This window comes from Saimiri boliviensis, chromosome 14 (assembly GCF_048565385.1).
Source record: "Saimiri boliviensis isolate mSaiBol1 chromosome 14, mSaiBol1.pri, whole genome shotgun sequence".
NCBI lineage: Eukaryota > Metazoa > Chordata > Mammalia > Primates > Cebidae > Saimiri > Saimiri boliviensis.
In genome coordinates, this window is record NC_133462.1 from 76,109,638 (window position 1) to 76,137,003 (window position 27,366).

Sequence of the window (27,366 nt, forward strand, 5' to 3'; positions counted from 1 at the left end):
TATATCTAGATATATATTCATAACTGAAGACTGGCTTCTTATTTTCCTCTCCCAAACTTGCTCTCCTATGTTTTGGATATCAAAATTATATAAGCCTTATAAAATACCATTTTCATACAATGGTTGCAGAAAATATCTTGAAATTTGTAAATGCTCTGGACTTTCTTGCAGCTTTTTAAAATTTGGGGGACAGATTATTAACCACTGATTTATTTCATGATTGTAGATCTACCATGTTTTCCTGTTCTTCAGTTTTAGAAAAGTTATGTTTTTCTACAAAATGGCCCATTTACTGGCATAAAGTTTTTCATAATAACTTATTTCCTTAAGCAACTATAGCGGTATTCTGCTTTTCGTTCCTAAAATTGGTTATTTGTACTGTTTCTTTTTTTATTTGATTCTGCAAGTTTTTTTGTTGCTGTTGTGTTTTTTTTTTTTTGACCTGGTTTTGTTCTGTCTCCCAAGTTGAAGTGCAGTGGCACAATCATGGCTCACTACAGTCTCCACCTTCCAGACTTAAGTGATCCTTCCACCTCGGCCTCTGAAGTAGTTGGGACTACAGGCACACACATTTACCTGTCTAGTTGTTAGAGTTTTTATATTTTATTTTATTTTTTTATGTTTTATTTATTATTAATTTATTTATTTTATTTTTATTTTATTTTATTTTAGAGAGGGAGTTTACCTCTTGTTGCCCAGCTTTTATTTTATTTTATTTCAGAGAGGGAGTTTACCTCTTGTTGCCCAGCTTTTATTTTATTTTAGAGAGGGAGTTTACCTCTTGTTGCCCAGGCTGGAATGCAATGGCGTGATCTCGGCTCACTGCCACCTCCACCTCCTAGGTGCAAGTGATTCTCCCATCTCGCCTCCCAAGTAGCTCAGATTACAGGCATGTGCCACCACACTCAGCTAATTTTTCTTTTTCTTTTTTTTTTTATTTAGTAGAGACGGTGTTTCACCATGTGGCATGTACCACCATGCCCAGCCTGTTTGGGTTTTAAAAAATAGTTTTGTAGAGCCAGAGTCTCACTATGTTGAACAGGCTGGCCTTCAACTCCTGGGCTCAAGCAATCCTCCTGCCTTGGCATCCCAAAGTGCTGGGATTACAGGTATGAGCCACTGTGCACACTAGTTTGTCTTTTCAATGAAGCAGCTTCTGTATTAACAAATATTATTTACTTTTAATTAATATCTTCGTAATATTTTCTCCTGCTTTCCTTGGGTTAAGTTCATTATTTTTTAATTTCTCTTTTTTCCTACTACATACAGTTAAGACTTGTCCCTCTAAGGAGAGCTCTGAGACGTAATATCAGTCAGGTCTCAGTGTTTTCTTATTTTCTAATATTCATAATAATTTCCTCTTAAGGTCACAAATCATTTAGAAGCACAGTTTTAAATTTTTTAATGTTTTAAGAAATACTCTATTTGTCAAAATCTAAGAGTCACAGGATAGTTTACTTCTCCTAGAAATAAAAATTTTAGTGTTTCACATGCAAATTTCCTTGCTTAAATTTCTGATTATTTTCAAATATTCTTTTTCATTTTTGTAAATATAGGATTGTTCATCAGTACTTTCAAATAACCAATTCAATAAATTTACCAAAAATGTAGTTACTTTACAGCTATTAAAGTTTGTAATGTATTAAGAAGGTTCAACAATTTCTACAAAATTTTACTTGTCCAGTTCCCCTCGCCACTCCCACCATAATAGCATTTTGGGGTCTAATTGATTTGTCTCTGGCCTAACTCACTGCTGGAACAAAGACAAAGATGAAAGAGCACTCAGCAGAAGGGAAAGAAGGGTTTCTTGGTAAGGAGCCTGTGGAGATCAGAAAAAGGCTGTGCAACACAAGAAGGAAACTGGAGCACAGAGAAAAAGTCCGGAAGACTAAGGAGGGAAAAGAAGAGAGTATGTAATCCCAGCACTTTGGGAGGCCGAGGTGGGCGGATCACAAGGTCAAGAGATTGAAATCATCCTGGCCAACATGGTGAAACCCCGTCTTTACTAAAAATACAAAATTTAGCTGGGCATGGTGGCACGTACTTGTAGTCCCAGCTACTCGGGAGGCTGAGGCAGGAGAATTGCTTGAACCTGGGAGGCGGAGGTTGCAGTGAGCCGAGATTGCACCACTGCATTCGCACCTGGCAACGGTGCCAGACTGTCTCAATTTAAAAAAAAAAGAGAGAGAGGGTAAGCGGGCAGGGAATAAGGGAGAGACAGAGAGAAAGCAGCCTGCAAGGGCAGAAAGAGTACGGCAGGCCGAAACTCATTGTATAAATGGGTAAATATGGTAAATTCAGTGAACTGCTCTTTCAACAGATTGACTCAGAGCTGTGAAAGCGCCTCTCCATGTGGGCACTGCATTTGTTTTTACCACGTGCCCCAAGAATTTCACTGCTCTAAAACCAGTGTATCCTAGTTTCTTGGCTGGAGTTGCTTAAGTGAAGGAGTTTCTCATTTCTCGGGGGAGCTTCTAAACCAGCTAAGAAAGCAACAAACTCCTTTGCTTGCCTGTGCTAGTAGGAGGATTTCTCTTAGTCCTCTTTCTATGGGGGTGTAACCCCTCTAAGATTCCTAGGTTATTTTTTAACAAAAACCAGTTTCACAGCCCAACCTCTCATAGGCCCACAGTCCCTATACACATGCATGGCAAATCCATAATCACCATCCTAAAACCCAGGGCAAATGCAGCATCTGTTTACACCACACTACCATGCAATGTAGGGGAAACCTAGGCACCTACCTTCTTTAAAAGAGCACAGCTGGGCAATGAAGGAGAAAATTTGTTACATTCTTTCTGCAAGTGTAGCAGGATGATTTTTAAAGTCAATTGATTCCAACATCTTTGGTAAAAATTTTTCAATTTTTTCCCAAAGTATTTTGTAAATCTATCCTCTATAAAAGTTCTTACTATTAGTATACAGTTAATGCTAGTAAGACCTTATCTGCCTTTTCCTCTGTCTACTGCTCTTGATCTGTTAAGGCCCAAGAAATCAAGTAATCAGATAATCCAGCTACTTTCTAGGAAATCCAGAGCAAGGTATTAGTAAAAGCTTAGCTGTCGCCCCAGACATGAACTGCAAAAGTTGAACTATTCCAGCAACCTCAATACCTACTATTTTTCTATCATGTATGAATTTAACAATATTTTCTGAAACTATCTACACTTTTAAGTCCCTCCCCTAACCCAAAACTTTGTCAGGAAATGAATCCCATAAACAAGCAATCTGCCACTTAAGTAGAGTTTCACTTCTGTTGGTCCTTAATTTGCTTTAGATTTCAAAAACTAATTGAAGGCCAGAAAAATCTAATGAAGATTCATCATAAAAGAACTCATATTTCTATTTTTGTATAATTTGTTCTAAATCTTCCTTTAAGTTCAGGCTTCATAAAAGGTAGAAAAGTTAGAGAGATAATTCTGTATTCAGTTCTTCCCAGAGAGACTATTTTGATTAGGGTTTTAAAACTATTTTATTTTACTCAATATACCAAGTCCCTTTGTAATGCTAGATCATCTTTAAGAAGAATTGTAGTAGAGCCTTACCTGATGGTCCTGAATCTTCCTGCCCACCACTCTGAATGTGTTGTTGCCTGTATGGTGATAGATATGAACTCTGCTGAACCCAGTTGAGCCACCAGCTGGCACCCACTTCTTATTGGCATCATCATAAACCATCACAGCAGCTCTTGCCTGACAAATACTCTGTTCACTGTAAAAAAATAAAAATAAAAATAAAAAAATATTCAAACTTAAGATATTTAAAATATGCTAAGTGTTCCACAGAGCCACATAAACCTGGGAGTCAGTCAACAATCAATGCTGCTACTGGCTCTGGAAACAACAATGGACAAGACAGGGGCTTCCTGCCTTTATGCATAGAGTCCAATAGTGAAGACAAATCAAAAAAATAAAGTATACATTAGGAGACCAAAAGGAAAGCGGGTTCCATGAAGAACACTTAGATATCAAATTCATTCACTAAACTGAATATAACTACTGTGTTGGTTCAAAAATAATTGCAGGTTTTGCTGTTTTAATGGCAAAAACCACCATAAAAAGTCAAAAAAGTAAAAAATTACTTTTGCACCAACCTAATACAAGTGTAAATTAATCATTATTTGTTTAATTGCATACATGTTTAGTATATTGGTGATATGTCTGTGATAACACCTTTACTAAGAAAATTATTTTTATCCTCAGGCTTTCTTCAAGGTCTGTAACAAAGGGTGATAATCAACCATCTGCCCCTTGAGACATGGAGTAGCCACTAACAACCAACGGATGGCAGTGTAACTAAATTCCTCATTCCTCTTGGGCAAGATAACATCCTATGCTTCAAATTTCTTCATTTTAAAATGAAAATATAAAATGAGATAGTTTCTAAAGATCCCCACTAGATTTTAAATTCTAACCTCCACAGATAAATATTAAAGGGGAAAAGGCCAATTCTATCACAGAATCTTTAAATATTAGACTCATCTATCTCAATTATTTGTTACCAAGTGAGACTGAGATACACAAATAAATAAAATAGAGACACTGGGCACAGTGACTCAATGCCTGTAATCCCAGTATTTTGGGAAGCCAAGGTGGGAGAATAATCTGAGGCCACAAGTTCAAGACCAACCTGGGCGACATATTAAGACTCCATCTCTATATTTCAGATATAAAGATGATTATCAATTTCATCTTAAGCAATGGGTTCACCTTTCAAATATTCTAGGATATTAGAATAAGCATCAACTCTGTGCTATTAACCCAATTAAAATAACTCAACATCAATACAGACAAACCTTCTGATACTCCTGATGACTTAACAGTCATTAATGGAACTCCTCTGAAGTAGCTCATACAACCACATCCTTCACTAAAGTACCATTTTTTCTACTAATTTTATCTCAAAGATTTTAAACAATAAATCGTGTAGGTTCATTCCCAAAAATCCTCAGAAACAAAAAGTCACCTTCATACTCTCCCCTCTTGCTTGTGCATCTGCCCCACCTCTTAACCCACTCAAGAGGGATAATGAATGCAACTTTGCAGGACATGGCATGTGTTTTATTCTTGTCCTTGATAACAGAAGATTACTGAGGGCCTCAAGAGGTCACAGCATTGAGTAATAAAGTTATTTCAGAACAACAGATTATAATTATGTATAATTTTCCATTAGAAGAATGTTTACAAAAACTAACTTGTAACAGGATTTGTGCAGCAAACCCAACAGTAATGTCTACATTTTTATGCTGCACAGACATTTCTGGTAAAATACTTATGGAAATAAAAACAAGCCAACGAGTAAAACTTGAATTATTTTTAAAAGACAGATTAAAAGGCATTTGTCAATTTGGCAGCTGAAAGATCTCTCCATCATTCACAACAGAAACCTTTTTTATGTGATGACATTTACATAACCCTATGGATTAAATGAAACAAGCTAAAGCAAAGTGCCTCTTACAGCCTACAATTCAAGCAACAAATTTACTGCTAACTGTAAAGAACAATTCAATAAACAAATCTAGAATAATACAGGACACTATTTTCCAGTTTTCAAGCAACATTGTTTCCAAGATTCAAGAAATAATGTCTCTTCAAGAAGTGTCAGTAAGATCATATAATCTAAGGCCATACCTCATTTTGTAAATAGGTCACTTCAAGCCTCAAAAAAATTTTTTTAAGTATAAGAAATCTAAAACAAGGGCCGGGCACAGTGGCTCATGCCTGTAATCCCGACACTTTGGGAGGTCAAGGCGGGCATTCACCTGAGGTTGCGAGCTCAAGACCAGCCTGACCAATATGGAGAAACCCTGCCACTACAAAATTAGCGGGGCATGGTGGTGCATGCCTGTAATCCCAGCTGCTCGAAAGGTTTAGGCAGGAAAACCACTTGAACCCAGGAGGCGGAGGTTGTGGTAAGCCAAGATCGTACCATTGTACTCCAGCCTGGGTAACACGAGCGAAACTCTGTCTCCAAAAAAAAAAAATCTAAAACAAGAAAAGTTAGCTTTAATGACCCCAAAGTTTTCCTCTACTTTTTTTTCTCCAAATGAACATATCCAAGTAGCCAAGAAAGGCCAAAAATGCAAAAAATTAGTTGGTTAGTTTTCTGATGGAGAATGAAAAAAACCTTCAAAATGTGTTAAGAATACAAATCCAATTCTAAACAAAGCTGAAAACAGAAGAAAAAATAAGGTAGGGTAAGAGCTGAGGTAGTAACAGCCATGTGGGTATGTGGCACACATATGTAAAGGGACTGGCTAAACCCAAATAACTGTGTAGTCCTGTAAGACATTAGGCACTGGTGGGGAGCAGTGGCTCACACCTATAATCCCAGTACTTTGGGAGGCTGAGGCAGGTGGATCACCTGAGATTAGGAATTCAAGACCAGCCTGGCCAACACATTGAAACCCTGTCTCTACTAAAAATACAAAAATTAGCTGGGTGTGGTGGCACGCACCTGTAATCCCAGCTATGAGAGGCTGAAGCACGAGTATCACAATCGCGTCCCTGCACTCCAGCCTGGGTGACAGAGCAAGGCTCCATCTAACAACAAAAAGACATTAGGCACTTAGAGAAGCCACATCAAGGCCCAGCTCGGAAGGGATGGCACTGCCTGCTGGGGTTTAGTGACGAATGCAACTGAATCCTCTCATTCCTTTCCACAGCATCTGAGGACCTCTTCTCACTAGAGATATCCTGTCATATAATAAAAAGTACAGCTGACCACTGAACAACATGGGAACTGTGCAGATCCACTTGTATCCACACGTATTTTTCTTCCCAGTATTTTTTCCAGTGTTACACCTGGTGGTACCTGCCTCTCCTTCCACCTCCTTCACTTCTCCCACCTTACCCTCTCTAAGACAGCAAGGCCAAGTCCTCCTCTTCCTGGCTCCTCCCCAGCCTGCTCAACATGAAGACAAGGATGAAGACCTTTATAATGATCCATGTCCACTTAATGAACAGTAAATATATTTTCTCCTTCTTATGAATTTCTTAGTAACATTTTCTTTTCTCTAGATTACTTTGAGAATATGGTATAAAATACATGTAACATAACAAAATATGTGTTGATCGACTATTTATGGATATCTATAAAGCTTCCACTCAACAGCAAGCTATTAATAGTTAAGTTTTTGGGGAGTCAAAAGTTGCACTTGGGCCAGGCATGGTGGCTCACGCATGTAATCCCAGCCCTTTGGGAGGATGAGGTGGGCACATCACTTGAAGTCAGGAGTTTGAGACTAGCCTGGCCAACATGATGAAACCCCATCCTTATTAAAAATACAAAAATTAGCCAGGCATGGTGGTATGCACCTGTGGTCCCAGCTACTCAGGTGACTGAAGCATGAGAATTGCTTGAACCTGGGAGGCAGAGGTTACAGTAAGCTGAAACCACACAGCTGCACTTCAGCCTGAGCGACAGAGTGAGACGACATCTCCAAAAAAAAAAAAAGTTGCACCTGGGGACAAGAATCCCTAACCTCCTCCACCCCTATATTTGCCTTTTTTCCTCTACTGTTCAAGGTTCTAATGTATTTGGTCTAGGGTCCTAGGTTCCTAGTACAGGGCTCCTCAAAGTGTCTTTGGAATACTAATAAGATGATTCTTGGCTGAGGGCCTCCTAGATGGCTTCAGATGAGGCCAAGTGGCCAGAAACATCAAGGCATGATTGGAAGGCTGGAACTCAGGCCCATACTTCCTACCCCACTACTCCCCCAACAACTGGGGAAGGGAGGCAGACTTGAGATGGAGTTCAATCACAATGGCCAATGATTTCATCACTCATGCCTATGTAATGAAACTGCCATAAAAACCCTGAATGACAGGGTCAGAGGGCTTCTGGGGTTGATCAACATATGAAGGTGCTGGGAGAGTTGCCCTTGGAAAGGGTAGAAAAGACCCATATTCCTCTCTTCCATTTGGCTATTCCTAAACTATATCCTTTATAACAGGTAATAGTGAAGCGCTTTGCTGAGTTCTGGGAATCATTCTAGCAAATTATCAAATGTGCGTTGGGTGGTTTCAGGAACCTCAGAATTTGCAGTTGGCTAGGCAGATGTGGATAGCCTGGGCACTCCATTTGCAGTGTATCTGAAGTAGGGACAGCTTTGTGGGACTAAGCCTTTAACTTACCGGGTCTATGTTAACTCTGCATAGTGTCAGCGTGAATTGAATTGTTGGACACCCAGTTGGTGAAGAAGAGACTGCTGAAGTAAGGAAAAAAGCCATTCACATACTAAATCCTACTACAGGTGTGATGCACAAAATAAATTGGTGGTAGGCAGTTTCAGACTTCATGGAGCCATGAACTTCAAAAGCAGACAAGATAAATCAATACAGAATTGGCTGCCAATATTTTGGGCTACTTGCCAGGTATGCAATGGGGTGGCAGTGGGAACCAACATAACTTATTTAAAATGATATTTTTGAAATCTAAAAATAGGAATATTTCAAAACAAAGATAAATCGTTAAATGCAATAACCTGGGCTTCCTAGACAATTCCCTGTATTATCTGTAGATATTTTTCCCCCATTTCTCCCTGGTCCACTAAAATGCTTAGCCAAGGGCCTACTTTAAAATATGGCTGGCCTTACTTAGCCACAAGAGACAGTATTGCTGCATGGACACTGGTGAACAAATAATAGAGCAATGCATCATTTTACTACCATCCTATCTGCATCATGACAAGCCTCAAAATGAAAACCCAGTCAAAGTCTTCAAGATTCTGAGTCAGTGAAGCAACTACGCAAAAGATTAAATTAGTAAATTATCAAGCTGCAGTTTTGTGAAGATAAGGCACTAAATTAGTTATAAACAAAAATTTCATTTTTACGACCCAATGTAATTGGTATATATATAGTTAATTACAATCATCTCCTCATGTTAATTTTGGTATTTTAAAATAAAATATGGCATTAAAAGGCTAGAGACGGCTGGTTTAAAGGGAGGGAAAAAGTCTTAAAACCAAAATACCAAATTACAATCTTGTGGTTTTGTCAGGTAATTCATTTCTGAATATAGTCAAGTTGACTAAGCAGGTATATGTGATGACAACACTTGCCAAATTCTATTCTCATAGGTACCAGTGAATGAAGCAGTTCCTGGTATTTAAGCAGACTAAGGATTGCTGGGCTAGTCTTGTATATACTATTTACTGAGACTGCGGTAAAACCAAGCTGTTAACAAATATCAACTTCTTTTCAAAGATACCACTTACTGACCGGGCGCAGTGGCTCACACCTGTAATCCCAGCACTTTGGGAGGCCATGGGGGTGGGTCACAAGGTCAAGAGATTGAGACCATCCTGGCCAACATGGTGAAACCCTGACTCTACCAAAAATACAAAAATTAGCTGGACATGTTTGCGAGCACCTGTAGTCCCAGCTACTTGGGAAGCTGAGACAAAACTGCTTGAATCCAGGAGGCAAAGTTTGCAGTGAGCCAAGATCACACCACCACTGCACTCCAGCCCGAAAAAGATACCACTTATTAATCATTACTTGTCAAAGAAAGCATGAATATGACAGTGCACAGCCCATAGTAGGCACTCTTCAAATGCTTTTTCAGCACATACTATAATCTAACAAAATCCTACTCATCAAGACCTGGATTAAATACTATTCCTCTTACTAATTCTTTCTGGGGTTCTCAAAGCCAGAACTAATTGCCCCTTCCTCTGAGTTCTCAGAGTATTCATTAATCTCTCAACAACCAAGACTCTCTGAGGAAGCAATATTTAAGGAACGGAAAGGACTTGAGTTTTACTCCAAGTGTAACCTGGGAAGCCACGGAAGGGCCTTAAGCAGAACATGACTTACATTTTAAAGATAACTGTAGCTACTATGTAGAGAAAAAATTCAAGAAGGTGGCAGAGAAATCAAGAACAGAAGCACAAATACCAGACTAGAAAAAAAGGAGGGAGAGGAAAGCACTGGGGATGTAGGATGGAAGTACAGCAGAAAGGATCTGCAGACAGATAAGATGCAAAGGAGGGGGCAATCAAAAGGAGGAAAAAAATTATGGAAGCACCTAGCATTTTAATGATACTCCCACAGTTAATATGTGATATGCTATATAGTATTAGAATATATCAACACTGAAAGTCACGGTCCAACTCACTTATTTAGAAATATGTCTTCACTATCTTTGAAAACGGAAAAATTGTCATTCCTTCTTGAACGCCCTCTGTGCAGCATAGAGCCTAGTCTGTGGTGAGTTATCAACATGTGCACAATAACCTCTATGATACTATCAACCACTTAAGAGAATATATATCCTAAAGAAAGAGAATTAGCATCACGTCTGTTATGATACTGAGTCACTCTATGAACTAAGGTGTCATTTATTCAGAAGATAAAATAAAAGAAATGACACTAAAAAGTTTGGAATTTTAAAGACAGAATTTTCAGTTTATTCTCTGATGTCAATTTATTGGGTTAAGTCTACAATTGTATGGCATTTCAAACATTAAAGAGGCTCGGAGTAAACAAATGAGTTAGGTTTCAACTCAAATCCACAAATATTGTTCACATTTATAACACGGGTCCTGGAATATAATAAAAGTGAGCGACACCATCTCAGTTATAGAAGATTGTGGGCCGGGCATGGTGGTTCTCATCTGTATTCCCAGCACATTGGGAAGCCAAGGTGGGTGGATCGCCTGAGGTCAGGAGTTCGAGACCAGCCTGGTCAACATGGCAAAACCCTGCCTCTACTAAAAATACAAAAATTTAGCTGGGCGTGGTGGCAGAGGCCTGTAGTCCCAGCTACTTGGGAGGCTGAGACATGAGATTCGCCTGAATCCAGGAGGCAGAGGTTGCTGTGAACCGACATTGTGCCTACTGCACTCCAGCCTGGGTGACAGAGTGAGACTCTGTCTCCAAAAATAAAGGCCGGGCGCGGTGGCTCAAGCCTGTAATCCCAGCACTTTGGGAAGCCGAGGTGGGTGGATCACGAGGTCAAAAGATCAAGACCACCCTGGTCAACATGGTGAAACCCTGTCTCTATTAAAAATACAAAAATTAGCTGGGCATGGTGGTGCGTGCCAGTAATCCCAGCTACTCAGGAGGCTGAGGCAGGAGAATTGCCTGAACCCAGGAGGCGGAGGTTGCGGTGAGCCGAGATCGCGCCATTGTACTCCAGCCTGGGTAACGAGTGAAACTCCGTCTCCAGAAAAATAAATAAATAAAATAAAAAATAAAGATTGTACATTCAGATAGGAATAATAAACATATTTTTCTCAAATAGGAAAGTGAACAATAAATACCACGTGCCATATATTGTGTTAAAAATCACGAACTTTTTCCTAGTCCACAGCACCACCACCACCAGCACTCTGGAATCACCATCCTACAAATGTAGGGGTCACTCCAGAATCTTCCCTTACCCTCACTGCTCCAAACACACAGTCACCAAGGCCTGTCAATTCTATTTCCAAAAGACTCCTATAATGCATCAGTACCCTCTGTTCACAATGCTCAAAAGCTTTAATTTGGGCCTTCCCTAGTTCCTCAACTGGGTTATTTCAATAACGGTGTCTCTCACTGCAATCATATTCTCCCCTCCCAATGATTTGAGAGGGATATTTTTAGAAATAAAATTTGATCGTGCCACTCTTCTGGTTAAGATACCTCAAAGACTCATTTCAGGATAAACGCTGGCTTCACAGCATCATATATAGGGTCCACTATGGTTTGGCCTCTGTCTTCCTCAACATTCATTCTTACTTTAAAATACTTATTAAGCATGTAATGTATCCCAGACATTATTCTACCATCCTAGTGCTGGGAGCACATTGGTGTTCAAAACAGTCCAAAATTATAGCAAGAACAGTTATGCTGTACATGTTCATGTAGTCACAATTTTGTACATGCTTTCCCCTCTCCCTGACCACATTATCTGCCCCATTTTCCTCTTCCCAGATACCTTCTAATTCTGCCCTATACTTCAGAATTTAGAAAGTCATCTCTTCTTGAAAGTTTTTATACTCCCCTCAAAACAAGAACTTATTTTCTGTGCTCTCACAATATATTGTACATATCACCTCTACCAATATCAGATGCTAAACTCATGAAGGATTGGCAATTTATCTGTCCTAATTAAAGATTTGTGAGAGAAGTGGCCTGAAAAGTGGTGCATGATACTAAGAGTGAAAAGTAAAAATCTGTAAACTTGCTGTAAGAGCTCTGAAATACGACAGTGAGAGCTTCCTTTTCTGACCTCCAACACCCAAATGGACAGTCTCTCCACTCCTCACCTTCCCATCCATAAACCATACCACTAGCACTCTAAATGCTCAGAGCTTCTCAACTACTCTAATCACTCTGCACTGTTCTGCTCCCAGAGGTTAGATAGTGCTTGAGAATCAGCTATACAGCCTGGGCAACACAGCAAGACCCCCATCTCTACAGAAATGAAAATTTAAAAATCAGCTGGGCACAGTGGCACGTGCCTGTAGTCTTAGCTACTTGGAAGGCTGAAGTGGGAAGATCATTTGAGCCAGGAGTTGAAGGCCACAGTGAGCCATGATCACGTCACTGCACTCTAGCCTGGGTGACACAGCATGACTCTGTCTCAAAACAAACAAAGAGAATCAGCTTTGTTTGTGACCAAATGTATTCACTATAAATGTACTTGTAAGTCTGCAACCTAAGTATTATATAAACTGATATGATGTGAGTATACAGAAATCTTATAAAAATTAAGTAAAATGTTTTGAGAAATTTTTATCAAGGTAGGCACTAAAAGGATCACACAAGTCTAGCAGAGTTCTGTATTCAGAATGCTTTGCGCATGTCTAAGTTCTCTCTCAAATTCAAAGAAACCAAAGCTGAAACGTCATTATCTCTGGGGCATGCTTTAGGAAGAAAAAGAATATAGAGTTCTCATCACCAGACTAACACTAAAGAAAAAGCTTTACAGCAAAAGACTAAAGAATTAACACATATAACACAGACTAGAGTATTTAAAGAGTGAGAGGCACCACAGGAGCAAATGCACAGAGGGACAGCCATATGAAGAGGCAGCCAAGCGGGTGGCCATCTGCAAGCCAACAAGAGAGGCCTTAGAAGAAACCAGCCCTGCCAGCACATTGAGCTCAGACTTCTAGCCTTCAGAAATGTAAGAAAATAAATTTCTGGGCCAGGCACAGTGGCTCACGACTGTAATCCCAGCACTTTGGGAAGCTGAGGCAGGTGGATTGCTTGAGCCCAGGAATTCAAGACCAGACTGGGCAACATAGCAACACCCCGTCTCTACAAAAAATACAAAACTTAGCTGGGCAGGGTGGCAGGGACCTGTGGTCCCGGCTACTCAGGAGGCTGAGGTGAAAGGATCCCTGGAGCCTTGAGCCAACATCATGCCACTGCACTCCAGCATGGGTGACAGAGTTAAGACCCTATTTCAAAAGAGAAAAAAAAAGCAGTTAAAGCTTCCAAAAATAAATAAATAAGTATTTAAAGTTATATGTCATGTTTAAGGATACCAAACTTTATTTCAATTAACCAACCACTATCACCAGTAGATCAAATTAGAAACTTACCTCCTTTGCCATTCCATAAAAAAAAGAAAGAAATATTGCTAAGAATCAGGGAAAAAATTCCGCTTGCTAGTTACAATTAGGTTCTGCCACAATGGCTGAGAGATTGAGGAATACAACAAAAACACTGTGAATGCCACTGACAAACAGCAGATGCAAATAACGTCAGCCTACAAAGTTATTTTCTGCAAGGCAAGAAAACCATCTGGAATGCAGCAGCACCAAATATGCAGAAAAGCAAAACTTCCTCTAAAGACCACATAGTTCTGTTTCATTCATCTTACCAAGAAATAGCAATAATAAATAAAAGGTAAAAATATCAATATGGCACTATTAAACTCTTTATCCTACAACATCTGCATTCATGTGCAAAGTACAAACGCAGTCTAGGATAACTGATCCGATTCACCAAAGAAAATCGTCAGTCTAAATGATCATCAAAAGCAAGATGGCATATTTTAAAAGAAAAGAAAACATTTCAGCAAATCTGTTGGGTCACTCTGCAGGATGAAAAAAATCTCTTAAAATAGGGAAAAGCGTTAAGTTAAATACAATGATATGCAGAAAAAGTACTTTAGAGAAGGTACCTACTACATGTGTGTGCTTAGGAACAGTGGAAGAAATATTTTTTCAGTAATTCTTGTGGTACTATTTGACTTTAATCATGAATGCCTCTTACTCAGAATCTGCCAAATTCAATAAAATGTGACTCAGGCAATAAAAAGAACCTGTCCCTCTCTGTAACACACCTGGAGACAGAAGAATGATAAAGACAATGAGAATGCACAATTTTCCTAGTCGTAGAACCACAAGGGAAACAGAGAAACTTGTAAAACTTATAAAAGCTTGTGGAGACAGAAAAAAATATAAAGAAACATTAACAGGCTGGGTACAGTGGCTCAGGCCTATAATCCTAGCACTTCAGCAAAGGCAAGAGGATCACTTGAGCCCAGGAGTTAGAGAACAGCCTGGACAAAACAAAGTGAGACTCTGTCTCCACAAGAAATAAAAAATAAAATAAATTAGCCAGGCACAACAATGTGCACCCATAGTTCCAGCTACTTGGGAGACTGAAGTAGAAGTATCACTTCAGCCCAGGAGTTCAAAGTTATAGTGAGCCATTATTGAGCCACTGCATTCCAGCCTGGGAGTGAGACACTATCTCTTAAAAAAAGAAGAAAGATTAACAAACTAGTAAGATTGAGAGTACCTAGGACAGGAACCTGCTTTGTGTGTGCAACTCTAGCTGGCCACATACTGATGAAGACTTGGCCTGCTGCTAAGCAGCACAGAAAAAAATTCAAGCAATGCTCTCTTTCTTGTAATATGAAAGACTAACAAAGATAAAGCAAATGTTACTTGAAAAAATTAAAACCAACTGTTTCAGAAGAATGCACTCTACAACTGTCTATAAATATTTGAGACCCTATACTTCAGAGTATTATTTAACTGTAGGCACAAAAAATCCTAACAAAATCAATGAGGAAAAATGTATCAGTGGGTTACTATCCAATAGACACTAACAGGTCCCCAGTTAGTCAGTCATAAAGAATCCAAATCTCTTGATTTACATTATGAAAGACCTAAACCCCCGAGACAATTAAGTGACGTAATTACTAAGCCAGTATTGTGATACTAACACTACTACTAATAGTAAAAAATTAGGATATGTATATAGTACTTACTAAGTGCCATATACAGTTCTATGTGCTTTGCCTTTATTAATTCACTTATCTCTTCAATAAACTTATTTGGTAGGTACCATTAATGTCCCCATTTTACAGATAGGAAATTGAGAAACAAGAAGTGAATTAACTTGACTAAGAACATACTGTAGGGAGAGGCAGAAATGGGACTCAAAACAGCCAGTCTGCTTCCAGGTCTGGACTTGCAACCACTCTACTCAAAAAAAGAAAGTTAGATTCTGACTATCAACAATATTAGAGTTCCACAAAATTACCTCTTCACATATTTTCTATTATTTCCACATTATACTTTATGTTATATTTAATTTGAAGCTAAGAGGAAATAATTTATTTGCTGAAATTTATAGTCTTTTTAGAAATAACCAAGGTTTATTTTAAAAGATTTCATTACTGAAAATGTTAACTTAGAACAAAAACATGTCTAGAACATCAGATTTTAAGGCAGTAGGAAGAAACTTATTCATAAAATTAATACTCCAGGGAAAGTTTTCTTCAAAAAGAATCTCAACTTTCTTCAAAGAATTACATGAAAGACAAAATCTGTTGGAAACATTTTAGACATCTAACTATAGATACAGACACACACAGACATGCACACACAAGGATGAAGAATAGAACAGCAGCTACTGTTCCATTATTTTAAACTACTCCAATTTTGTTACTACACAATGTATGAGTATAGGGCATTACAGGAAGCATATGAACTTTGAAATCTATTAGCCAATTAGAATAAGTCTTCCCGTTTCAAAAAGAATCGGTAAAAAGAAATAATATAATTTCAGTCATGAATATTTTCAACCAAGTCTGTGTGAAAAATACCGACTAGAAAATTAAGATAAAACTTCAACCTAAATGTACAGAAAAATACTTTCAATGTTTAAAGTTTTGTTACATTCCTTTAATTCAGATGCTTTCCTGTTCTTCTCTTGTAAGACATCCCATAGCTTCCTAGTGGTAAACTTTGCTTTTGAAATTTCTCACCCTGCTGTGTGATTCTGGCTCCTGCTCTAAGTAAACACTGTAAGAAATAAAAATTTATACCTTCTTCTTCTTCTTCCCCATATCCACAACTCACCAACAAAAAAACAGAGCTCTATTAATGATCTCCACACCTCCTGGTACTCATGACCAGAGCCTTGCCTCTACTGAACAGAATATGGCAAAAATAATAATAAATAAATACACACACACACACACACACACACACACACACACACACACACAATGTCACTTCCAAGGTTAATTTACAAAACGTCTGGCTTCCATATCGTTTGCCACCTTATGGAGAGGTCCACATGACAAAGACAATTATCAGGAAGAAATGGAGGCCCTCAGTCCAACAGCTGGCAGGCAACTAAATCCAACCAATTAATGTGAATGAGCTTAGAAGCAGATCCTCAACCCTGCCCGCAATGACTTCAGTTGAGACTGCTGCCTTGGCCAACATCTTGACAGCATTTGTCAAAGACCCTGAGCCAGAGGATCCACCTAAGCCAAACCCAGAATCCTGACCCTCAGAAACTGTGATAAAAGAGACGTGCCATTTTAAGCCACTAAAACTTTTGGTATAATTTATTGCATAGCTATAAATAATGTATCATCCCTTCACTCCCTCTTGCCTGACCTCAAGACCTTAAACTTCTTACAAGCCAAGATTGAGCCAAGTGCGATGGCTCAATCCCAGCACTTTGGGAGGCCAAGTAATCCCAGCACTTTGAGGGGCCAAGGTGAGTAGATCATTCGAGGTCAGGAGTTTGAGACCAGCCTGGCCAACATGGTGAAACCCTGTCTCTACTAAAAATACAAAAATTAGGCAGGCATGGTATCACGTGCCTATGATCCCAGCTACCTGGGAGGCTGAAGCAGGAGAATTGCTTAAGCCTGGGAGGTGGAAGTTGCAATGAGCCCAGATCGCATCACTGTACTCCAGCCTGAGCAATAGAGCGAGACTCCATCTTGGGGGGAAAAAAAAAAGCCGAGATTGCCTCAGATTTCATAAGCTCCATGGCTTTTAGCACACATATAGGCATACAGGGCTCAGATTCTTCACCTGGCCATCCATCTTTTTTTAAGTGGACTTGTAATTTTCAAAGATCAATTCCCACTGCACCAGCAAACCTAAACCTTTATAGCATGAGAGTTCACAAAAAGTATAGACACCTAGAAATGGTCACAGACAAAAAAAAAAAAGTGAGGAAGCTCTTGACTTGGCAACACATAGTTCCCTTAGTAAATTCTCCCATTAATAAGAAACTTTTCTTAGCAACTGAAAAGATTATTTCACCTGTTTCTTGTAGTTCTTTTCCTCATATTATTTTCATGAAGTTATGTGGCAAAGCCTCTCAAAATACTTTCCAAGCACCGTAGAGTTAAAAATACCAAGTGTGGCTAATTTTAGCTATAAAGGCACCAGACAGAGCCAAGTTAGGACAGACATGGAAATAAAAATGGGTGATGAGAGATGAGGTTGGATTGAGGGTGAACCACATTGACTTTTTATCACTCTGCAAGATTATTAATTTTAATGAATGAATGGTGTCAGCAAAAGACAAGTACAATATGAGCTCAAGAAAGAAAAACTGAAGCAGAATACTATAAGATCTCAATTTGTTTTTCTCAAAATCTAAGTAGGGAGGGTTCTGCTTCTGGCCAAGTAATGGCCACCTTTCCAAATGACCCTCCCACAGATAAAACTGAAAACTCTGGATTAAAATTTAAAATTTTTTTTTCAAGACAGGTTTTCACTCTGTCACCCAGGCTGGAGTGCAGTGGTACGATCACAGCTCACTTCAGTCTCTATCTCCCAGGCCCAAGTGATCTTCCCACCTCAGCATCTCAAGTAGCTGTAACCACAGGTACACACCACTATACCCAGTTAATGCTTTTTGTTTTGTTCATTTTTGGTAGAGCTGGGATCTCCCTCTCTTGCTCAGGCTGGTTTTAAACCCCTGAGCTCAAGCAATCCTCATCTCTGGATAAAATTTATACAACAACTATTCGAAGTGACATGGTTTGGATCTGTGTCCCTGCCCAAATGTCATGTCATTGTAATCCCCAATGTTGGAGGTGGGGCCTGGTGCAAGGTGACTGGATAACGAGGGTGGTTCTTCGTGAATGGTTTAGCAACATCCCCTTGGTGCTATTCCCATGACAGTAAATTCTCATGAGATCTGGTTGTTTACAAGTGTATAGCACCTTCCCCTTCTCCCTCTTGCTCCAGCCACAGTAAATGCCAGCTCCCTGTTTGCCTTCCACCATGATTGTAAGTTTCCTGAGATCTCCCCAGAAGCCAGCATCATGCTTCCTATAAAGCCTGTGGAACCGTAAGCCAATTAAACTCCTTATAAATTACCCAGGCTCAGGTATTTATTTATAGCAGTGAAAGAATGGACTAATACATGAAGGCACTGGAGAATGACAAGAAGGGAGTCAACTCTTATAAGAAAGGAATAATGTGGGGAGAGTTCTCTGACATTTACAGCTTTTAGCCTGACAACTGGTCCTGGTCTGTGCTACATGGGAGAGCTAAGACTCCAACAGAAACCCTCACAGCCTTTCTAGCTTAAAGATAAAAAGATAGAGTCCAGGGCAATCCACAGCTGCTGCAAAATGAGGATATTCCTGGAAGGAAAATAAGCAAGTGGGCAGGAGAGAACCCCAAATTCTGTATATAAACTCTGCTTAAATCTCTGGATGATCCCTGATCTACTCATGTTAGGGTGGTTTCCAAGTAACTAAAAGAGCTGAACCAAAATATGACCCACTGTCTAAAAGACAAAATTTGCTGTTTGAATCCAACCAAGTTATACGGATCTGTGGGACCATATCATTGGATCTAACATGTAAGAGTCTGGGACAACTCCTCACTCTGCAAAAAAAGCAACTAAAAACAACCACAAGTAGGTATATCCCAGTCAAAGATAAAGATACTTGAAATGGTTAGAGAAAAATGAAACTTTACATACAGAAGAACAATAAATTGGATGACCACAGACATCTTCATACTGTACTGCAGAAAACAAAAGAGAGCAAAGACAGTAAAATGCCATCTTTAAAGAGCTCAAATATAAAGCTGCCAATCCAACACTCCACATCCAGGGAAAATATTCTTTATTTATGAAGGCAAATAAAGACATTTTAAGAAAAAAAGAGGTCAGGCGCAGTGGCTCATGTCTGTAATCTCAGCACTTTGGGAGGCTAAGGCGGGCGGATCACCTGAGATCAGGAGTTCAAGACTAGCCTGGCCAACATGGTGAAACCCAGCCTCTACAAAAATACAAAAATTAGCCAAGTATGATAGCGGGTGCCTGTAATCCCAGCCAATCGGGAGGCTGAGGAGGGAGAATCACTTGAACCCAGGAGTCGGAGTTTGCAGTGAGCCAAGACTGCACCATCGCACTCCAGCCTGGGCAACAGAGCAAGACTCTGTCTCGGAAAGAGAAAAAAGAAAAGAGAATTATTCAAGTTGAAAGAAAATGGTACAGACACTCAAATAGTCTGTAAAAAATGAAGAACATCAAAAATGGTAAATATAGGCCGGGCACAGTGGCTCACACCTGTAATCCCAGCAATTTGGGAGGCAAAGGCAGGTAGATTAGTTGGAGCCAGCGCTTCAAGACCAATCTGGCCAAGATGGTGAATCCCCATTTCTACTAAAAATACAAAAATTAGCCAGACGTGGTGGTGCACAACTGTAATCCCAGCTATTTGGGAGGCTGAGACACAAGCATGGGTTGAACCCCAGAGGCAGAGATTGCAGTGGGACCAGACTGCGCCACTGCACTCCAGCATAGGCGGCAGAGCAAGACTCTTGTTTCAAAAACAAAAAGTAAAATACAGGGTAAATGTAAATTAGATGTGTTATTTAAGGTAAAACTTGTAACGTTATCTTAAGAAGTTTCAAACTGCGCAGATAAGATATATTAGACAAGTACAGCAAAATAACCTGGAGGGAACAAACCTAGAAAGTCGCAAGGTTTCTACATTTTATGCAAACTGCTACAACATTAATTCTAAGTAAATAGTAAAAAGTGAAAGCAACAACTGAGGGGGGAGAGAAAATGCAAAGAGGTAGAACAAAAAAGTCAGCAGAAAAATAAAAATAGATTTCTAAAGGTATTCAATTTATGCCCCCCAAAAAAACACAGGAAAGGAATAAAAAGGAGTGAAAACAGACACACAAAAAAGAAACAGAATACAAATATTAAAATGGTAGACTGAAGTCCAGCCTCTCAATAATTACATCAAATGTTAATGACTAAACACTCTCATTAAAAGGCAGACATTAAATAATAAAGACTCAATTACATGCTGCCCACAATTACATCTGCACTTTGAATATACAGAAAACAGGTAGGTTCAAAGTAAATAAACACTGGTAAACAATAAGACCTTCAAGTAACATAAAAAAAAAAGAACAAAGTAAATAAACAAATAATTATATGCCATGAAAACAGAATGCATATATTAATATCAGAACTGATACATTCTATCAAATGAAGTAGACTTTTAAGCAGAGGAACTTCTCAAAATTATAAAATGGTCAACTCATCAAAAACAAGTAACAATCCTGAATGTGTAACCACCTAATCACAGTCTCTAAATACATAAAAGCAAAAATTGACAGAATTAAAGAGGAAAAGGGCCAGGAGCAGTGGCTCACGCTTGTAATCCCAGCACTTTGAGAGGCTCCGGTGGATGGATCATATGAGGTCAGGAGTTCAAGACCAGCCTGGCCAACATGGTGAAACCACATTTCTACTAAAAATACAAAAATTAGCCAGGTGGTCATGGCATGCGCCTGTAATCCCAGCTACTCAGCAGGCTAAGGTGGGAGAATCGCTTGACCCTGGGCAGTAGAGGTTGCAGTGAGCTGAGATTACACCACTGCACTCCAGCCTGGACAACAGTGAGACCCTGTGTAAAAAAAAATTAATTAATTAATTAAAAATCATGAGATGCAGCTAAAGCAGTGTTTAATAGGAAATTTATAGTTGTAAATGCATATGTAAGAAAAGAAAGGCCTAAAAGCAGACTTGAGCTTTGTTCTTAAGTTATAAAAGAATGTTCATGGTGGCTCACGCCTGTAATCTCAGAACTTTGGGAGGCCAAGGTGAAAGAATTGTTTTAGCCCAGGAGTTTGAGACCAGCCTGGGCAACAAGGTCACACTCTATCTCTATTTTAAAAATGTAAAAATTGGCCAGGCATCATTGCATGCACCTGTAGTCCCAGCTACTTGGGATAATGAGGCAGGAGGATAGCTTGAGCCCAGGAGCTCAAGGCTGAGGCACAAGAATCACCTGAACCCAGAAGGTGGAGGCTGCAGTGACCTGAGATCATACCACAGCACTCCAGCCCGGGAGAGAGTGAGACCCTCTCCAAAAAAAAAAATGGAGAGGAGAAGGAGAGGGAAGAAGAAGGGGAAGAGGAGGGGGAAGGAAAGGGAAAAAGAAGAAAGAAATTGATATACAGAGTTCCTCACAAATAAAACTCCAAGCACATGGTTTCACTAGTAAATTGTGTCAAATAGCTCAGGAAAAAACAGTCCTGATATTATATAAACTGTCAAAAAAATAAAGAAAACATTTCCAGCTTGATTTATGAGACTAGCATGATCCCAACACCAAAGCCACATAAAGATACTACATATAAAGAAAATTATATTATCCTTCAATAATATACATGTGAAATTTCTTAACAAAATATTATTAGCCTCAGCACTTGGAGAGGCCAAGGCAAATCACTTGAGTCTGGGAGTTCAAGACCAGCCTGGGCATCACAGACAAGCCTGGGCATCATTATTATTAAAATTATTAAAATAATAAAACATCATGACAAAGTAGGGTTTGTTCCAGTAATGCAAGATTGGTTTGACATCTGAAAATCAAGGTAATTCACCGTAACAGAATAAAGGAGAAAAACAGTGTAAGGCAAAAGATACAGAAAAAGGCCAGGCGCACTGGCTCACCCCTGTTATCCCAGCACTTTGGGAAGCCAAGGCAGGTGGACCATTTGAGATCAGGAGTTCGAGACCAGCCTGGCCAATATGATGAAATCCCACCTCTACTAAAAATACAAAACTTAGCAGGGCATGTTGGCACACACCTGTAGACCCAGCTATTCAGGAGGCTGAGGCAGGAGAATTGCTTCAACCCAGAAGGAGGAGGTTGCAGTGAGCCAAGATCGCGCCACTGCACTCTAGCCTGGGCAGCAGAGTGAGACTGTCTCCAAAAAAAAAAAAAAAAAAAAGGCAGAAAAAGCGAGGATAAAATGCAACATATATCTTGACAAAAACTTTCAAAAAACTAAAAAAGAGAAGAGATTTTCCCTAATGTAATTAAGATCATATACAAAAACATCTATAACACCATACTTAATTTCAAAATACTGAACTCCTTTCCCCCTAAGGTCTGGTAGAAGGCAAGGATGTTCTTTTTAACCACTCTGTTCAACACTGTATTGGTGGTCCTAGCCTTTGCACTAAGGCAAAGAAAGAAAAGAAAAGAAAAAAAGAAGGACAGAAAGATAGAAAGGGAAAAATAGCCTCTACTTGCAGATGACGAATTATTGGTTATAGAAAATCCTAAGGAATCTACAAAGCAGCAAACTAGTAAGTGAATTTAGCAAGGTCACAGGATTGAAGTTTAATTTTAAAAATCAGTTGCATTTTTTTATATAGTAGCAACAACAAATTGAAAAAAAATAAAGTTTTAAAAATTCCATTTGCAGCCAGGCACAGTGGCTCATGCCTGTAATCCCAGCACTTTGGGAGGCCAAGACGTGTGGATCACAAGGTCAAGAGATCAAGACTATCCTGGCTAACGTGGTGAAACCCTGTCTCTACTAAAAATACAAAAAATTAGCCGGGCATGGTAGCACGTGCCTGTAGTCCCAGCTACTCAGGAGGCTGAGGCAGAAGAATAGTTTGAACCTGGGAGGCAGACGTTGCAATGAGCCATGATCGCACCACTGCACTCCAGCCTGGGTAACAGAGCTAGACACCAACTCAAAAAACAAAAAACAAACAAACAAACAAACAAAAAAACCTTCCATTTGCAGTAGCACCCAAAAAAGAAAATCTTAATAATATTATGCATAAAATTTCTGTGCTAAAAACTAAAAAATCCTGGTAAGAGAAATTTTAAAAACTTAAACAAAAACATATACAATGTTCATGGATTGGAAGGCTCAATGTTGTTAAGAATCAAGTCTCTCCTAAAGTAATCTATAGGTTGAATGCAATCACAATGAAAATCTCATCAAGCCATTTTTGTAGACACTGACAAACTAATTCTAAAATTTATATAGAAATGCAAAGACCACAATATTCAGAACAACTTTAAAAAAAAGAATAATGATAGAAGGCTAACAGTATCTGATTTCAAGATTACAAAGGTACAACAATTAAGAGGGTATGGTATTGGTCTCAAAAATAGACAAATATATCAATAAAACAGGACAGAGTCTAGAAATCAACACAAAGACAACTAATTTTTTAAAAAGACATCACAGTGTATAAATGATAGTCTTGCAGTAAGTGGTGCTGGAACAATGGGATATACATGCAGAAAAAAAACTCAATGCATACCTCATACCATACAAAAAAATTATTTAAGATATGTCATTTAAAACATAAAAGCCAGGCTCATAAACTTGCAGAAGGAAACCTAGGAGAATATCATCATTGGGGGTAGGCAAAAGTTTTTCTCAATAATCATAGGAAAATACAGGCAAATTAAAACTTTCTCCCATAAAAATACACAGAATATATAAATTTTCTCTCAATAAAGCTGTTACAGGAAGAAAGAGAGGGAAGAGGGAAAAAGGAAGAGAATGCATATATAGGCAAGGCACAGGGGAAGAAAAAAATCTGCAAAACATAAACCTGACATGAATCCAAGATTTCTGAAACTCTTACAACTAAATAATTAAAAGACCAACAATCAATAAAACAGGCAAATAAGTTGAACAGATGTCACAGAACATGATATATAAATGCTCAGTAAATTTGTGCTAAATCATTAATCATCAGTGAAAAGCCAGTTAAAACTCACAATAAGATGCCACTACATAACCATTAGAATGGCTAAAACGTGGTTTAACCTTAACTCCCACACACCGATGATGAGAATATAAAATGTTTCAACAAGCTTTGAAAGAAAAGTTGGCAGTTTCTTACAGAATTAAACAAACACCTACCCTCTGAAGAGTCAATTTCAATGTTAGGTATTGCCAAAAACTGGAAACAGCCCAGGTATCCATCAACAAGGGGATGGATAAATTGTGGTATATTTACAAGAAGATTCATCAGAAAACAAGAAAAGCAAACAACTGATATACATGACATCTTAAAATTGCAAAAACATTATGCTGTGAAGAAAGCCTTAAACGAGAGTCTATGTATTATTATTCCTACATGAAATTCTAGAACAGGGGAAAAAATACTCATCTACAGTGGAAATAAAACAGTATGAACAGCAGGGGAAGCAAAGCAAGGAGTGACATGGGAAGGGGCTTCAGCGAATTCTGCCATCACCCCCAGAACATTCTGTAGTCTTGAAAGGAGTTTGAGTTACAGATGTTTGCATCTGTCAAAACTTGTCCAATAATCTGTGCATGCATAGACGCACAGACACACACATGCACATGCATGCATGCACACACACACACACACACACACACACAATTTATTTATCATAAAGGAAAAAATAAGCATTACTGAACCTAGGTAATGAGATAAATACTGACATACTTAGGCAATAGAGTGCTGATGACTACAACTTACTTCTTATTTAGAAATGCATCTAAATAAATAAAAAGATCACAGTCAGCCCTTGGTATCCTGGGAGGGATTGGCTGCAGACTCTCACAGATACTAAAATCTGCAAATACTCAAGTCCCTTATATAAAATGGCATAGTATTTGCATATAACCTATACATATCCTCTGGTATACTTTAAATCTCTACATTACTTATAATACCTAATACAATGTAAACAACTATTATACTGCATTGTATTTTTATGTGTATTATTGTGGCATTGTTATTTAATATTTTTGATCCATGAATATGAAACCTATAGAGAGCCAACTGTATACAGAGAAGGATGGAGAGATAGATGTGTGATAATAGTAAAATGTTCATATTAATAGTAGGCTCTAGATTGTGGGTATGATGATAGATATGTTAATGGAAAAACTCAACCATTCCGTATTCTTGAAATTTTTCATAATAAAATGTTGAGGGGAAAATTAGCCATGTGTGCACTCCTCATGCAGCTTTATCTAATAAAGGAACTAATTATGCACACACTTCTTGAGAGGGGAAAAGAGGCCTGTTTTATTTCTCCATATTCATTCAAGCAAGAATTCTATGAATTTCAAATCAAATGGGTTGAGAAACAACATATAGATGAAAATAAAATTTGGTAGATGCTGCGGTGACTGATCTCCCCTTACCGCTCAACACACACACACACACACACAGCACTAAGGTTTAAACACAGAGTCCATAATCACCATTTCAACTAATACCTGTTAAAAAATGCCTTGAAATAAAACATAAACAAATATAATATTCAGGTACATGAGATTAGTCAAACTAAATCAATTATGAACTGCTGCTTCTTATGCTTAAATACAACCACTTGAGGAAAACCTGGTTTTACTATCATCCTAAGGAAACCCTTAACTTTCCAAGAGCCTTTCTTGTACATTTGTGGTTGCAGACCAGATATTTATAGTTTGGCAATTACTTACTACATTCGCCAGCTGCCAACTCCTGCCTACAACTACTTTATAAGTTATAAAATTCGGTCCTGAAAAACAGCCTGTCCACTACAGCTGGGGAAACGTATTTATTTCTCTTGCTCTTTCCACATCTAGTTCCTCGACATAGGCCAGGAATTCAGCCCCTAAACATGACATACCAAATCACCCCTGGCATAAATTTGCTATATCAAATGAAATTCAAAATACTTCAGTTTCAAAGACTATACTAACTATAACTACCATACAACAAAAATGTCACAAAAATACTAGACTAGCAATAACTACCATATAACAAAAATGCCATATAACAAAAAACCTTGGCATAAATTTGCTATATCAAACAAAGTTCAAAATACTTTAGTTCCAAGGCTAGACTAGCTATAACTATCATATAACAAAAAAGCCATGAGAGATGGCACATAGGAAACCTTCCACACACACAGACTAAAGAAGTCTAGCTGCCCCAAAAAGCAAACAATTTCTTAGGAGTTTCACAGTTTACATTAAAATTGATGAGTATTTTATAATTCAGGCTGAGAGTGGTGGCTCACGCCTGTAATTCCAGCACTTTGAGAAGCTGAGGCGGGCAAATCACGAGGTCAGGAGTTCAAGACCAGCCGGATCAACACGGTGAAATCCCATCTCTACTAAAAATACAAAAATTAGCCAGCCATGGTGGCAGGCACCTGTAATTCCAGCTACTCAGGAGGCTGAGGCAGAAGAATCACTTGAACCCGGGTGGCGGAGGTTGCAGTGAGCTGAGATCACGCCACCTGGGCTACAGAGCGACACTCCATCTAAAAAATTTTTAAAAACATTAAAAAGAAAACTAAAATAATTCACCCCATTACACTGCCTATCTTAATATAATCTTCTCTTCAAAAATCTTTCAGTAGAACTGACCTTCCAGGTAGATAGGCCACTTTTGTCATCTAAGGTGAGCTCCATACGCTTGCACACAACAGCCTGCCCCTGTGGGGGACTACGAGTACCTAGTATGAGAACCCAGCAGTACCAAAGTGTTTGTGACAAGAGGAAACCTGAATTTTAAGGTAAATACCAAAACTTCATGCATGCTTTGAGAAATGAATGAATAAGTACAGAACGCAGTGTCAAGCAGTTGACACTACCAACAGAACGAATATGATGAAAGCTAAGAGTGATTTGGGAATCACTAGCATAAGATGTTTTCTTCACACACTTTGGCAGTGTGTTCAGAAAGTAATTTTAGCACAGGCGTAATCAAAGAGAATTACTGGCCGTAATCTGAAAAACAGCGGCCCACTTTTATTATCTGTCTTCAGCTAATTACGAACTACGTGACATTCAAAAGATTCTGGAATTTCTTG

General features: G+C 38.8%; 1 protein-coding gene across 8 annotated transcripts in view; it reads right to left on the reverse strand.

Annotated features, from left to right (window-relative positions):
• The window catches only part of ENAH (ENAH actin regulator), a 154,074-nt gene that overhangs the window by 68,420 nt on the left and 58,288 nt on the right, over window positions 1–27,366 (reverse strand). For all 8 annotated transcript variants that reach the window (XM_074385269.1, XM_074385261.1, XM_010340891.3 and 5 more), the window contains one exon: window positions 3,546–3,711. In XM_074385269.1, coding sequence (XP_074241370.1) covers window positions 3,546–3,711 — 166 coding nt within the window. The remainder of the gene's footprint in view (window positions 1–3,545; window positions 3,712–27,366) is intronic.